Raw genomic sequence first — 15730 nt, 5'->3', positions numbered from 1 at the left:
GCTGAGCAGGATTTGGATGTGCAGCAAAGTAACTCCTGATACCGCCAGAATTAGTCTGCTCAGAACTTCACAACCTGCATGTGATGAGTTTTATTTGTACAGACACTTTCAGATGACAAAAGCTTGTTTGTGATGCTTGTAATGTTTCTCCAGGGCAGTCTGACCTCGAATAGGGTATATCCTATCGATCTTTTGACATCCGCTAGTTTTTTTTTTAGCACCTGTGTTTGAAGCTGGTGGTTGGAATATTGCTGATAGAACTCCTAGAGGCTGAGGTGGGAGGTTGGTTGAGGCTAAACAAAGTTCCAAAGAGTTCTACATTCTGACAGCATAGATCATTACTTCAGATTTTAGCAATTTGAAAAGGGTGGCATATAGCATTAAAATAATAAATCATTATTTTTACTTAAAGCTTTAACTGAGAACACAGGGGCCTGGTGAGACAGGAAGGAGTATTTTGGCTTAATTCTCATGTGATAATTTGTTTAATTTTTTCTCTTTTCCTTCCTTCACAGACACTTGAATATCAGAATGGAGAGACGACAGGCTCCAGAAACAAAAAGAAAAGAACAGTGTTCACCTGAACGTGTAAGAGCCGCACTCCCAATTTCGCCTGTCCATAATGTGTCAGCTTCAGGATCCCAAAATAGTGCTGAGCAGAACCATGAGCTGGAGCCACTGTCGGGAAACCTGCCCAACGTGATCCTTTTATCTCTGCTAGAGCAGTTGGAAGCCAAACTGGATAACTTGCATAATACCCTAGAGGATGTACCGTCTAGAGTTGCTGGGCTTATGGAGAAAATCTGGAAAGAAAAGTGTCAATACCACCTGGAAAATGGTGGTGTGTCTTTGGGGATGGTCAGTCCGGTGATGGGTAGAAGTAGACCCCTTCCGCTCAATCTTTTAGTCAGGGAAAGCAATCTCAACCACTGCCTTCAAACTGTGTCTCCACATGGTCATGAACCACAGCAGAACCATTGTCTTCAACCTACATCTCTACATTGTTGTGAATCACAGCAGAGACAGTGCCTCCATCCTGTGTCTCAGGATGGCCATGGACTACAGCAGGACTGTACTGTCTCCAGGTGCCCTCCCCTGGGCGTTCCAGTGATCCTAGGTGAGCCAAACCTTTGGATTCCACCAACGTTTGATGATGAAGAGGAACCACAGCAGGACCAGTGCACACAGCTAGAACCAGAGGAACGCGTGAAGAAAGAAGAATTGTATGCAGATAGTTGGGACCCACAACAGAACTTCTGCCTGCATCCATCATTTCACATAGGACACGAGCCACAGCAAAACCACTACAAACAACCAGTGCTGCCAGATAAGAAGGAATCAGATGAACGCATAAAACAAGAGTTGTTGTGGTTTGATGGTGAGGGTCCACAGCAAAACCACTGCAGACAACCAGTATTTCAAGAGGAACAGAGTCTACAGCACAATGCGGGCCTGCAGCAGGTGCTCTTTGATGCACAAGAACAACATCAGAACTGCAAGACCGAACCAATGCAGTCTGAGGCACAGAATGCAGATCAGCACTATAAGCTGGAACCACTGCATCCTGAGCACTACAAACACAACTACAAGCAAGTACCACTGCAACCTGAGGAACAAGATGAGAACTATGAGCAAGCACCACTGCTTCCTGCGGACCGAGATGAGAACTCAGACCTACAACTGACATGTACTGATATGCAAGGCTTGTCTGTATGCTCCTCGATCCTGGCACAGAATACTGCTGATACAGGTGAAGCTATTGTGACAGACCCATTGGACAGAGGAAAATCAGATGTATTGCTGTTCAAAGCCATCCCAGGTATTTGTTTTATAATAAATAAACATTCAGAACGTAGACTAAAATTGTCTAGATCTGAAATAATGTAACATACAGCATTTCCACATTGGAAGTTTCCAAATTTTAAGAAAGACCTGCAGGGGGCCAAATCGTAATTGTGTGGAGTGTTATAATTGGGGCCTGGAGGCTCGTTCAGAAGTAGGCTGAGAATCGGGACTCTGCATATGAAATATTACCTGATTTCTGGTCCATGCATGATAATCCATATTCCAGGCTCAAGAACTCTGAGGTATTAGTGGCAGAATCAGTGTTTACGATCCAAGCACTGCGCTACTCATCATCCCCTAAGTGTCAGTTGCAAGTAAGGTGTTATTCACTGAGAGTACTAGAAACATTGCCCTTTATTCTTGCTAGTGACAAAAAAAAACTTTAAAGATTGGGCAGGGACTGTGTGATGTTTGAGTGTACAGAATATACGAAGATGTCAGGGTCTGCCGCTTAGGAGGGGAGGAAGGCAGTGAGAAGAAGACAAGTGATCTGTAAATCAGTCATGGTCTGTAGTGATGGAATGGATTGGGCAAGGTCCACAGCACCCCAGAGCGTTCAATAAGATGTGGTCTTCACCTGATCAAGTAGGGTGGACAAGTATATCTTGACCAAACAATACTCCACCCACCAATGATAACGCCGGCTGAACTTTGCTATATGTCTGCAATTCTGGGCTCAGAAACTCACAGAAATTAGTGGCAGAGTCTGGGATTTCAATCCAAGCATCGTCTTACTCATCATCCCCTAAGTGTCAGTTGCAAGTGAGTTGGTAATCACTGAGAGTAGCGGAAACTGTGTCCATTTTTCATGCTAGTCCATACTAAACATTTTAAAGATTGGGCAGGGTCTGCGTGATGTTTCCGTGTACAGACTATAAGGGGATTTGTGTGTCAGTCAAGGTCTGTTGCTTAGGAGGGGAAGAAGACAGTGTGTACAAAACAAAGTAATGTGTAAGTCAGGTGTGGTCTGTAATGATGGAATGGATAGGGTAAGGTCCATGGCACCTAAAATGTTTTTCTAAAATATTGTCTGTTTTTCTATAGTGTGTAGGGGCATGTGCATAGAACTGGGGCAACTGCATAGATGCATAGAGAGTTGCTTGTATTATAACATACTGTATCATATAGAACAATTTAAAAGGTCAAACAAGTTTCAAGATTAGGTAGGGTCTGTGGTGCCTTGGTCTGTAGGGTTATGTACACGGTGGTCTGAATACCAAGCTGGGTTTGTTGTATTGCAGTATACAGGATTAGGTGATATATTTGCTTACTTTTATTTAATCTAGGTGCCACTATAAGGCACAGATATGTCTGCTGTAATGTCTCCCTTCATGCTTCTGTCAGTTTTTCCTCCTGCTAAGTCACCAATATCAGTGGTACATGTAACTCTGCTGGGTGAGTGGGTGAAGTTAATGGCAATTTCTCTGAGATATGTGGAATCACTGGGGAAATTTGGCATCTAATTCTCCTGGTAATTACTGAGTTATATGATTATTTAAGAAATAATTGGCTGTGATCATGTCAGTGTGAACAACAGCCTTACAATATCACATGCATTTCTTGTGGGTCGATCCATCTTTAGATATCTAATGTACCTTAGCCCCTCTTTAGACTACCCAATGTAGATGACGTGGTCCAAATCATGCAAGTTTCTGCCTCTTTGTGCACTGAATGGTGCAGCATGGTTGTTACGATAAGTCCAAAGGAAAGCTCGGACCACATCTTCCACTTTGACAGCTGCCACCAAAAAAACTCTGATACACTTCTTGACCACTCTGTTCATCCTTTCTACTTGCCCATGTCTCTGTGGGTGATAAAGACTAGGACATTTATGCTTAATACTAGTTCCACCCAAATCTCTAACTCCCTCAAGACAAATTGTACACCATTATCCAATACCTCTCTGGCAAATACAAACCTCACTTCTGTCCACTTTGACATGTAATCCACAAGCACAATAGCATATTTCTGGTGCACAGGAATCCACGTTTGACATAAGCAGAACTCTGCATATCAGACTTTTATCATTTTGCAAACAACTGGTAGTCTCTCTGTCTCTAATGAACCTTTCCACATTGCTGTCCTTGGCAGACTACCAGTATTGCATCATCAATCTTCTCTTGATAGATAGCATACCTAAATGTCATTAATTCTGAACTTTCACAGTCTGGACTTTGCTATAGCTCTACAATTCACGCAACAAATCGTTTTTCCCTTGGCCATCCTGTCTTTCTCTAATTTTGTTCACGCACACCCACACACTTTACATCAACAAATATTTTCCACAGTACATTCCACATGTTCACACCACATTTTTCTCATGTTTCACATCTTCCTACTTTGAAGGCAGTCAAGACAAGTAATTAATCTTTTTTTTTCTTTCCCCTTGCAATGTGCTCAACCTCAAAATGATGTTCCAAAAGCTTCAAACAGAACCTCATTGTCATGTCAGTAGCCTTGCTGCTGTACACACTGTAACCATTCAAAGAGGTACAAGAGGTTCATGACCAGTTTGTATTTTGAAATTGGTCTCACACATATATGACATAAAAATTTCAATCACCTATGTGCAGTCCAACATTCCACGCTCAGTGGCAGAGTACTGATTTCTTGTTGTCTCAGCGTACGTGACAATGGACATTCCTTATTTCCTTTGGCTTGAGTCACTACAGTGCCAATGCCGATGCTACTAGCACCAAAAGTAATGAATTATTCCTTGCTGGGTAGATGTGGACTAAGAAGTGGTACCTTGAACTGTATTTGCTCAATCTGTGGAAATGTCCCTTTCTGTCCTTGAACCCAGAAATATTGAACATTCGTCTTCAAAAGATTGTGAAGTGGCTTATAAATCATAGCAACATTTTCAATACCTTTTGAATATAATTCATAAATGACATAAATGCAAGTTGTTATTCATGATCTTTGGGTACAAGTAATTCATGTTCTTTGGGTACAAGTGCTCGCAGGAGGGCCAGCTTGTCAAAGCCCAGGTCACCTGAGTTCTTGTTCAGTTCTGATTGAGGTTGAAGACAATCCGACCCCACCCTGAAACTGCTTGTTCCAGCACACTAGTTTTTAAAACAGTGCACTAAGAACAGAAGCTCAAGGGAAGGGGGGAAGTGGATAAAATAAAAAAAGAGAGACAACACCGTTCTTGCGTTTCCACTGTTGAAGTGCTGCACAAATCTGCGGCCCTTTCTGACTTCTGTAGAAACTGGTGCCTAATGAAACATAAACAAAGAACAGATAAGTGCAACCTATTCCTAAATGGGTTCCTGACTATCCCTTTATTTATTAGAAATTCTCTTCTAAAAGTACCTCTTGGATCCTGGTCTCTAGTTTCCAGGTTTGGAATGTGTTACTGCTCTGGGATGTGTTTTCTATTACTGTAAAGCTTTTTTCCCATATTTCCAGAATCTTTTATAAAACAAATACTGTACTTTTACATCAAAATACAGCATGTAATTTGTGCAAGTCCTTGATTTACTGTTTGCCTTGCTGTCAATGGTTTCCACTGTTCGATTCCCAAAAGTTCCATGAAAAAAAACAATGTCCGCTTCACAAAGTTCCGCAAAATACTCCTGCAACAAAGAGCCTGAATCACAATGCTCGTGGAAGGCACTTCGCCTCAAACTGTCTATACACGAATCCAGAAATTGCCGTCAAAGCTCCCTCAGGTAATAAAAAGTTTTGCACTTACTTGTTGCTGGCAAGAGATACTGATCAGTCTAACCTTGTCTTCTTTCTCTTTTGCAGGTTACTCGTAGGAGAGAGGCTGAGGCAAGGAGGAACCGGAAACCGGAAGAAGGAAGAGCCAGCAGCTGCGCCCATTGAAGTCAAAGAAAGTCTGTAAAGAGCAGGAGTGCCAGCGCCGAGGGATCTGTTCTCAGGTAAGCGGGAGGTAGACGAGCACAAGCACTGAGTGAGGCTCGGGGATGCCTTTTATAGACAGGGCTGGGTGTGGTTCGAAGAGCTGGGTGTGGTTTGAAGGGCTGGGTGTGGTCCTCACATGCTGCACATGTTCTTGGAAGGTGTGCAGAGCCGGGTGTGGTTTGAAGAGCTGGGTGTGGTCCTCACATGCTGCGCATGTTCTTGAAAGGTGTGCAGAGTTTCAGTTATTATGCAAATGAGTTGGATTAACACATGGCCTAGGGAGGAGTGTTTTAAAGAAGCCTTGGTAAAAGCAAGGCCCAATGTGTAAACAAAACAGCACATTAAACAACATACACAGAAGCCTGGGGGGGGGGAAGGTGAGATAACAAGAAAGGCTTTCAATAGTAAGTTTAAAAGGGAGCTATTACAGAGCCCACTAGTGCAGTGAGAGGGGACATGCTCTTTGCTGTGTACAAACCCTAACAGTTGCCCCCCTAAAAGGCCCTCCTACAGGACGGGGTTTTCCTGGATTTTTTAAATAAAACCGTCTAATCAGCTGTGGGGCATGTACATATGATGCTGGTTCCCATGAATTCTCAGATTCATCATATCCTTTCCATTCTACTAAATAAAACAGACGTCCACTAATTGTTTTTGAGTCTTTTATGCTTTTCACTTCATATTCCAGATTTCCCTTAATTGGTATGGGTGGAGGTGGTGGTTCAGGTCGGGTTTTTGAGTTGTACGGCTTAAGCAAGGACACATGGAATGTAGTATGTACTGGATATTCTTTTGGTAAATCTAATTTTACTGTTACCGGGTTTACTATGGCAGTTATACTAAAGGGTCCAATGAAACGTGGTTGCAGCTTTCGGGATCCCTCTATGTTTAGGTTTTTTGTGGAGAGCCATACCTTGTCACCAATTTTATACATTGGGGCCTCAGACCTGTGTTTGTCTGCTTGTCTTTTCATGCTTTCCTTGTACTTTAATAAATGTTTCCTGGCTTTGTCTTTTATGTCACCTAACCTCGTTAGTCTATCCGTTACTGTAGGCAACAGGGAATCTTCTAACAATATGGGTATAGCTCTTGGATGATACCCCTGCAAGAAATAGAATGGTGAGCAAAGTAGAGCTGAATGCTCAGTATTATTATAAACAAACTCTGCTACAGGAAGAGCTTCCAACCATTCACTAGAATAATCAGCCAATAAACAACGTAGCGTTTGAAGTAAGGTTTGGTTCAGTCGTTCAGTCTGTCCATCTGTCTCTGGGTGGAAAGCAGTGGATAAGGCCACATCTATTTTCAGTTTTTCACATAATTTTTTCCAAAATCTGGAGTTGAACTGGCTCCCTCGGTGTGACACCACTTTGCTTGGCAAACCATGTAAACGCACAATTTCCCTTATAAAAATATCGGCAAATTCTGCCGCTGTGGGTAATTTCCGTAATGGTACAAAATGTGCCATTTTAGATAAAAAATCCACTATAACCAACACTGTTGTGAAGGATTTTACAGGTGGTAAACCTACAATAAAGTCTACGCTCACAGTGTGCCAAGGTTGTTTGGGTGTTGGCATTGGTATTAACAAGCCGTCTGGAGCCTTATGAGAAGATTTATGTCTTGCACAAATTGGACAGGTAGTGACAAATTGCTTAATGTCCTTTCTTATAGTGTCCCACCAAAAGTGTTTTTGCACATTTTCCAGGGTTTTTACCCAACCAGGATGACCTGCCAACGGTGAGGCGTGATGCCAAATTATCACCTGTGTTTGTAATTCAGAGGTGGGCAATAACAGCATGTTGTCGTGATACAATAAACCTCGTTGTATTGTGTTATGGGAATCCTTTAACCAATCCTGAGGTGCTATTTGCATGTGTGCATTATATAGATCTGTGATGAAATCCTTCTGTTGTACTGGTGCTAACAACTTTTGGGGAGGAATAATGGGTTCTCCTATTTTATCTTGTTTCATGTCTGAGGTATGTCCGTATCTAGATAACACATCAGATTGAATTTGTTGTGCACCTGGTCTATAGGTTATAACAAAGTCAAATGTGCTAAAAAAATTTAACCAGCGCATCTGACTAGTGCTTTAAGTGATCCAAAAAACTGTAGGTTCTTATGGTCAGAAAAGATTGTAACTGGGTACTTGGCTCCCATTAAATGGTGCCTCCATTCTGAAAAGGCTACTTTGATAGCTAATAGTTCCCTTTCAGCCACAGTGTAATTTTGTTCAGCTGGCAATAATTTTTTGGAATAGAAGGCTATAGGATGTAACTGGCCATCTACTGCATCTCGTTGAGAGAGAACTCCTCCTAAAGCTACTTGTGAAGCATCCGCTTCAACAAAAAAGGGCAAGTCAGGATCAGGATGTTTCAGAATTGGGGCTGAAGTGAACTTTTGTTTTAGGAGTTGAAAGGCGTGTGCCGCCTCATCAGTCCAAAGAAATCGTTGCCCTTTCCGCAACAAGGTAGTTATTGGGGCCGCAATGTCTGCAAAATGTGCAATAAACCTCCTATAAAAATTGGCGAAACCCAGAAATTTCTGAATATCTTTTACAGAGGATGGTTCTGGCCAATCAGCAATAGCACTGATTTTCTTTACATCCATAGTTATTCCTTGAGGTGACAGGCAGTATCCTAAAAAGTCCACCTTGTTGACATTAAAAGTACACTTTTCTAACTTAGCAAAAAGATGATTTTCTTTTAACTTTGATAATACTGCACGAACATGTTGGGTATGTTCTTCTGAGTTCTTTGAGTAAATGAGGATGTCGTCTATGTATACTATGACACAAACGTCCAGGAATTCGTGTAGGACCTCATTTATAAAGAACTGAAAGGCCGCAGGGGCATTACATAACCCAAAGGGCATTACTGTGTACTCAAATAAACCAAACTTTGTCTTGAAAGCTGTCTTCCACTCATCCCCCTCTTTTACTCAGACCAGGTGGTAAGCTCCCCGCAGATCTAGTTTAGTGTATACAGTAGAATGTCTTAATTGATCCAACAACACAGGTATTAGAGGAAGAGGATATTTATTCTTTATTGTAGCCTTATTTAGTCCTCTATAATCGATACACGCGCGCAGGGATTTATCCGGCTTCGGGATAAAAAAGAGTGGAGATGACACCGGAGATGTGGAATGACGGATGAACCCAGACTGTAGTAGGTCATCTAGGTAGGTTCTTAAGTATTTGGTTTCTTCGTCAGTCAAAGCATATACTCTGTTATTAGGTAAAGGGGCCCCTGGGATAAGATCTATACGGCAGTCATAAGACCGATGTGGGGGCAGTACACTAGCCTTTACTGGATCAAAGACGTCTTTAAAGTCAGAATATTCAGGAGGGAGACTTGGTTCATCTTGTGTAACACTAGCACAGTGTAATACTGTGCTCTGTTCTGTACCTGCTTCTTGATAGCAATTGGTTCTACAGAAAGAGGAATCCAAAGTAACAGTTCTATTCACCCAATCAATTTTTGGGTTATGAGTTGTTAACCAGGGTACCCCGAGAATAAAACCAAAATTAGGAGTATCTATCAGATCAAAGCTAATCACCTCTGTGTGCCCGTTCTGACAGACCATAACAAGTGGACTTGTTTGTTTTGTGATTAATCCAGAGGTCAATTCTGACCCATCCACTGCACATACTGCTTCTGGACAAGGCTTTAGGCCAGTGGTTCCCAAACTGTGCGCCGCGGCACCCTGGTGCGCCGTTAAAAGTTGCCAGGGGCGCCACGCACATTTTGGAAACATGAATTGAACATTTTAAAAAGATTTATGTGTGCAGTTTATAAATGACCTGTTTACGACAAGTTTAAAGTATTTTGCGGCCGAGTAACTCTTTAGCATTTTATGTGGGAGAGTTACATAAGCCCCACCTGTCAAGGTCTTGCCCTCTGCAGCATGGTTTCACCAAACGTGATTAGTTCTTAAATAAAAGCCGAAATTCAGAAGAGAGCACTGGAATGTTATTGCTCCCGTGGGATCCTCTTGAAGTGCACATCGGACGTGTTCCTTGTTGAATTTACAATAATCAGGTAATTATAGTTATTATTATTAGGATTTCTAATCTAGGGTGAGAGAGAGGGCACCGCAGGACCGGAGATCACAGGAATGTGCAGGAAATTCTCCTAAGCAGAACCGATATAGTAATTATAGTATTATTAATAATTAATGTTCTGTTTTTAAAACAGATGGATATTTCCCAGGGGCGAGCACGAGGCCCCTGTGTAGTTTCGGGACAGAAGAAAACTGCTAACAGCTTGATTCAGCACACACACAGAGGTTGAGTTTGTTTATTTAGGTTAGAAGACATTATTAGAATTATTAGTTCCTTGTTGATGACAAGTCCAGGGGAAAATTGCAGCATTTCTGCTTTGTGAAAGATTAACCTTCCACCCTTTTCTTATTACTAAGCACACCTTTCTTTTTTTCCCCATTTGTGTTTACTAAATGCTAGTAAATTGTTAAAAATAAATTATAGGACCACAGTCCTCCTTCACTTGCATGCCCAAATCAGATTACTTACTGAGTCTTACTGCCAGGGGAAGGCAATTTTCGTTGGGATGCCAGAAAAACGGCTATGGGAGGTACAGACCAAGTGGAACTTGGAAAGCACAGTTATCAAAAGCTGAAGCCTTTGAAATAATTTAAGGCAGCGGTGCCTCCTAAATTCTCAAGAAACTGCAGAGTGGGAGTGTGAACGGCAGTGCTTAATTTGTAAATAAAAACGTGCCAGTGCCCAAAGTCCTCCTTTTAACCATGTGGCTGCTGCAATTAAATGTGCGAAAATTGAATACTGAGGCAGTGTAATACTGAAGCCATCTCAGGCCTCTTCAATGATTTTAAAGCCACTCCCTGCCCCTTCAGCTCACTCTTGCAGCTGTTTTCTCCCATTGTGACACTATTTCGTTTTTCTCTTCCTTGCTTAGCACCGGAAACAACAAGCACAAATTCAGCACTGGTGAATGATCAAGTACTGTTAAGTAGTTTTAGAGGAGAAAGTGTCCAGATTGAAGGCAGAATGTGTGCACCAAAGGTGAGGTGTGATATGTGTGTGTGGTCAAGGCAATGTAATGACGTTGTAAACAGAGAAGAAAATACGTGCATGGAGGACAGCAAGTGTGACACAGGGGGGAAATGTGGCTACATTGTTTAGACGTTTAAGAATGAGAGGTTGAATTGGAGGAGATGTGGTCTAGCAGGGAGGAGGAAACATACAAAACATCCATGTTATGCTCGTTGATATAATTAAAGTACTCCTGAGGCTGGGCTTACATCGCCCACCCGAAGAAAAAAAAAAGTAACATAATGGGGAGCCACGGGCAATGGCAAATATAGATGTAGGGAGCCGCGGGTCGAAAAAGTTTGGGAACCACTGCTTTAGGCACATAGGAAGTCCTAAGATTTCAGCTAACTTATTATCCACAAAATTTCCTGTCGCGCCAGAGTCCAGTAGGACAGGGAGAGAATGCCTCACTTGGGTAGTAACAATTAAAACGACCTGAATTATGAAATGTTTAGGTATGTGCGGTACCATGAAGGCTGCAGCATTAGAGGTTTGATTAAGATGTTTTCTCGAACAAGTAACCTCTCCCCTTGTCGAGCTTAATCGTTTCCCGATTCAGTTGAGGAGGTGGAGGAAACAGCACCCTTTCGTGGAGTTTTAGGCTTTACTGGACATTCTCTGGCAAAGTGACCTGCCCTGCCACAATATAAACATAATTGAAATGTTCTCCTTCTTTCTTTTTCCTCTGATGTGAGTGGACCTCTGAGTGTCCCTATTTGCATAGACTCTGGTTCAGGGAGTTTATTATCTGTGTCTTTCTTCTCGTGTCTAATAAAAGTTAACCGTGATTCCAGTTTGTATTTATCTCTCTTTCTTTCTCCTAGTCTATGTTCTAATTTCACAACTAAATCTACAAAGTCCGAATAGTCTTTTGGCAAATCAACGATATGAGCCAGCGCGTCTTTTAACTCGTCTCTCAAACCTTTATAAAAAAGGGAGACACGCTTTTCTTCTGGCCACTGTGTCTCGGTGAGTAAACGATTAAAACTAGTGAGATAGGTCAATAAATCCTTGTTACCTTGTTTAAGATTTAAAAGCTCATTATCACTTGCCTGCATGAAAGTGTGTTTTGCAAAAAGGCTGGTCATGGTACGTTTAAATTGATTCCAATTATGGAGGATGGGATCATCTCTATCCACGAAAGGAATTGACTAATTGGCTGCTGTGCCACCCAAATAAGACAAGACGAATGCCACTTTTGTATCATCAGTAGGGAACTGTTGTGGCTTACAAATGAAGTGTAATTGACATTGATAAAAACATGGAATTTGTTACTATCTCCATGAAAACGTTCAGGTGCTGGTAAGGGCACAACATTAGGAACATTAACAGTAACCTCAACTGGGGAAGGCAAAGTTGTATGTTTTGATGGCGCCCCTGTCTCTGAGGAGGTTTTAAACAAAGGCGTAGAAGCTGTGTTCCACTGAGATCCCCTAAATTTATACCTGCTTAAATCCTGTTTTAAAGAGGTATTCTCCATCTTTAATCTCTCTATTTCCTCTTGCATATGTTGCAAGATGCCAGACACTGATTCATTATGAGCCAAGTCCTCATTTAGGGCCTGCGCCATATCCGTGACGTCAATGCCCTCTATTTCTTCCCCGGTATTCATCGTCCACCAGAACTGAAATTTTTTAAGGCTTGTGCTTCTGTCAAAGCCCAGCTCACCTGAGTTCTTGTTCAGTTCTGATGGAGGTTGAAGACAATCCGACCCCACCCTGAAACTGCTTGTTCCAGCACACTAGTTTTTAAAACAGTGCACTAAGAACAGAAGCTCAAGGGAAGGGGGGAAGTGGATAAAATAAAAAAAAGAGAGACAACACCGTTCTTGCGTTTCCACTGTTGAAGTGCTGCACAAATCTGCGGCCCTTTCTGACTTCTGTAGAAACTGGTGCCTAATGAAACATAAACAAAGAACAGATAAGTGCAACCTATTCCTAAATGGGTTCCTGACTATCCCTTTATTTATTAGAAATTCTCTTCTAAAAGTACCTCTTGGATCCTGGTCTCTAGTTTCCAGGTTTGGAATGTGTTACTGCTCTGGGATGTGTTTTCTATTACTGTAAAGCTTTTTTCCCATATTTTCAGAATCTTTTATAAAACAAATACTGTACTTTTACATCAAAATACAGCATGTAATTTGTGCAAGTCCTTGATTTACTGTTTGCCTTGCTGTCAATGGTTTCCACTGTTCGATTCCCAAAAGTTCCATGAAAAAAAACAATGTCCGCTTCACAAAGTTCCGCAAAATACTCCTGCAACAAAGAGCCTGAATCACAATGCTCGTGGAAGGCACTTCGCCTCAAACTGTCTATACACGAATCCAGAAATTGCCGTCAAAGCTCCCTCAGGTAATAAAAAGTTTTGCACTTACTTGTTGCTGGCAAGAGATACTGATCAGTCTAACCTTGTCTTCTTTCTCTTTTGCAGGTTACTCGTAGGAGAGAGGCTGAGGCAAGGAGGAACCGGAAACCGGAAGAAGGAAGAGCCAGCAGCTGCGCCCATTGAAGTCAAAGAAAGTCTGTAAAGAGCAGGAGTGCCAGCGCCGAGGGATCTGTTCTCAGATAAGCGGGAGGTAGACGAGCACAAGCACTGAGTGAGGCTCGGGGGATGCCTTTTATAGACAGGGCTGGGTGTGGTTCGAAGAGCTGGGTGTGGTTTGAAGGGCTGGGTGTGGTCCTCACATGCTGCACATGTTCTTGGAAGGTGTGCAGAGCTGGGTGTGGTTTGAAGAGCTGGGTGTGGTCTTCACATGCTGCACATGTTCTTGAAAGGTGTGCAGAGTTTCAGTTATTATGCAAATGAGTTGGATTAACACATGGCCTAGGGAGGAGTGTTTTAAAGAAGCCTTGGTAAAAGCAAGGCCCAATGTGTAAACAAAACAGCACATTAAACAACATACACAGAAGCCTAGGGGGGGGGAAGGTGAGATAACAAGAAAGGCTTTCAATAGTAAGTTTAAAAGGGAGCTATTACAGAACCCACTAGTGCAGTGGGAGGGGACATGCTCTTTGCTGTGTACAAACCCTAACAAGGGTAGCTCAGTGTGTGTTGTGTCCGCCAACGGTAGTGGTGTTGCTGGCATTGACCACGTGTATCCTCTGTCTTCCCCCCCTTTTTGTTTTGTCACCCTGTCCTTGTGTGCATTAGCATCATCTGGCGGAGGAGCAGAGGCACCGGTGACGGAGGGAGATGCATCCCACATGGCCCATGAGGGTGAAACCACTGAAGGTGAAGCCACCAGTGGGACGGAGGGCGAGGGGAGCTCCACGATGGGGACAGCAGGGGATACCAGTGACAGCGACTCCTCCGATGAAAGCTCCATGGCGGTGGCGGACACCTCTGTGCCCACCCCAACAAAATGTACAGCCGCCACCCCCCCCACCAGCACCACCCTCCCAGCAACCCGTCAGCGTGTTTCCCGTGCCCGCTCACCCTTGAGGGTGGGCATCTCCTTCGCCCCAGGCACCTCAGACCCTGCCCCAGTCAGCCCTGCTGCCCTCAGTGAGGAGGCTATTGACCTCCTGAGATCCCTCACTGTTGGGCAGTCAACCATTTTGAATGCCATCTAGGGTGTCGAGAGCCATTTGCAACAAACAAATGCATACCTGGAGGGCATTCATTCTGGCGTGGCGGCCCAACAGAACATTCCAGGCTCTGGCCTCAGCACTGATGGCAGCCATTGTCCCTGTGTCCAGCCTCCCCCCTTCAACTTCCACTACCCGACCCAATCCCCTCTAATTCAGCCTATCCCAAACACACCTTCAGACCAGCATGCACACACATGAACACACAAAATTGGCTCAGGAAAACATAAGCACCACACATCATCACACAGGCACTCATACAAGCACCATCCCCATGCACAAATACCAACATCCACTGCCTCCACTGTGTCCCCCTCCTCCTCGTCCTCCACCTCCCTCCCAGTATCGTCTACACTCACACCTGCATGCACTACATCATCAGCCACTGCCTCCATCACCAGCACGCCCATCGCGAACACACCGCTCCCAAGCAATCACCACCCCACAACCAATCACACGTACCCTGTGTCCTCTCCCGGTGTGTTTGTGAGCCCTCCTCCCAAAGTACACAAACGCAGGCACACACCCATTCAACAGCCACCCACCTCACAACAGCCTCCAGCCCATGCACCTTCACCCAAACTGAGCAGACGTACACCTCCTACAACCACTACCTCTTCCTCCACTCCCACACCCCCTCCATCTTCCCGTCCCAGTGTGTCAAAAAAACATTTCCTAGCTAACATTAACCTCTTCCCTACACCTACCTCCCAGTCCTTCCCCTAGGGCCAAGATGTCTAGATCCCATGCTAGCACCTCAGCCACCAAATCGGCATTCTCTGCGGTCCCTGCAAGTCTGGTAGGATCGGAGGGGGCACCCATCAGGGCTGCCAGTGTGCCACCTACAGATGAGAAGGACCATCTGATTCCACCACCTGCGAAGGTTAAGAAGCGGCCGGCATGTAGCAGGGGAAAGTCGCGCCACCCACCCAGCAAGGCCTCATCCAAATCCAAAGAGGACAGTGCCAAGGTCCCAGCAGCGACTACCAAGGTGGGGAAGGGACACAAGTGCAAGGGCAAGTCACCTCAGGGCACGAAGCCTCCTAGTGAGGGGCTGGTGACCACAATTTCCCCAGAAACCTGTACCATGATCAGCAACGCCGCAACGACCGCCACCTGCACCGCCACCTGAACCGCCACCTGCACCGCCACCTGCACCACAGCTGCCACAACGTTAGTCACCAGCATCCTCCCCAGTGATCAGCCGTCCGAGGCTGCCGGAGACTGTCTGGTGTCTCCCTTCACTACTACAGACATCTGCACCACAGGCAGCACCGGTAGCATCTCTGCCGAGGACACCGCCGCAGCCACCGCCACCTGCACCGCCATCTGCACCGCAACATGCCCAGCC

At 44.1% G+C, this 15730-nt stretch overlaps 1 protein-coding gene across 1 annotated transcript in view; it reads left to right on the top strand.

Annotated features, from left to right (window-relative positions):
- The first annotated feature begins 531 nt into the window (after positions 1–531).
- Positions 532–15730, top strand: part of LOC138288401 (uncharacterized) — a 30189-nt gene continuing 14990 nt past the window's right edge. The window contains exon 1 of the mRNA XM_069229962.1: positions 532–1819. Coding sequence (XP_069086063.1) covers positions 532–1819 — 1288 coding nt within the window. The remainder of the gene's footprint in view (positions 1820–15730) is intronic.

This window comes from Pleurodeles waltl, chromosome 4_1 (assembly GCF_031143425.1).
Source record: "Pleurodeles waltl isolate 20211129_DDA chromosome 4_1, aPleWal1.hap1.20221129, whole genome shotgun sequence".
Taxonomy (NCBI): domain Eukaryota; kingdom Metazoa; phylum Chordata; class Amphibia; order Caudata; family Salamandridae; genus Pleurodeles; species Pleurodeles waltl.
The sequence above is the reverse complement of the archived record's forward strand: the minus strand, read 5'-3'. Positions and strand labels throughout refer to the sequence as shown.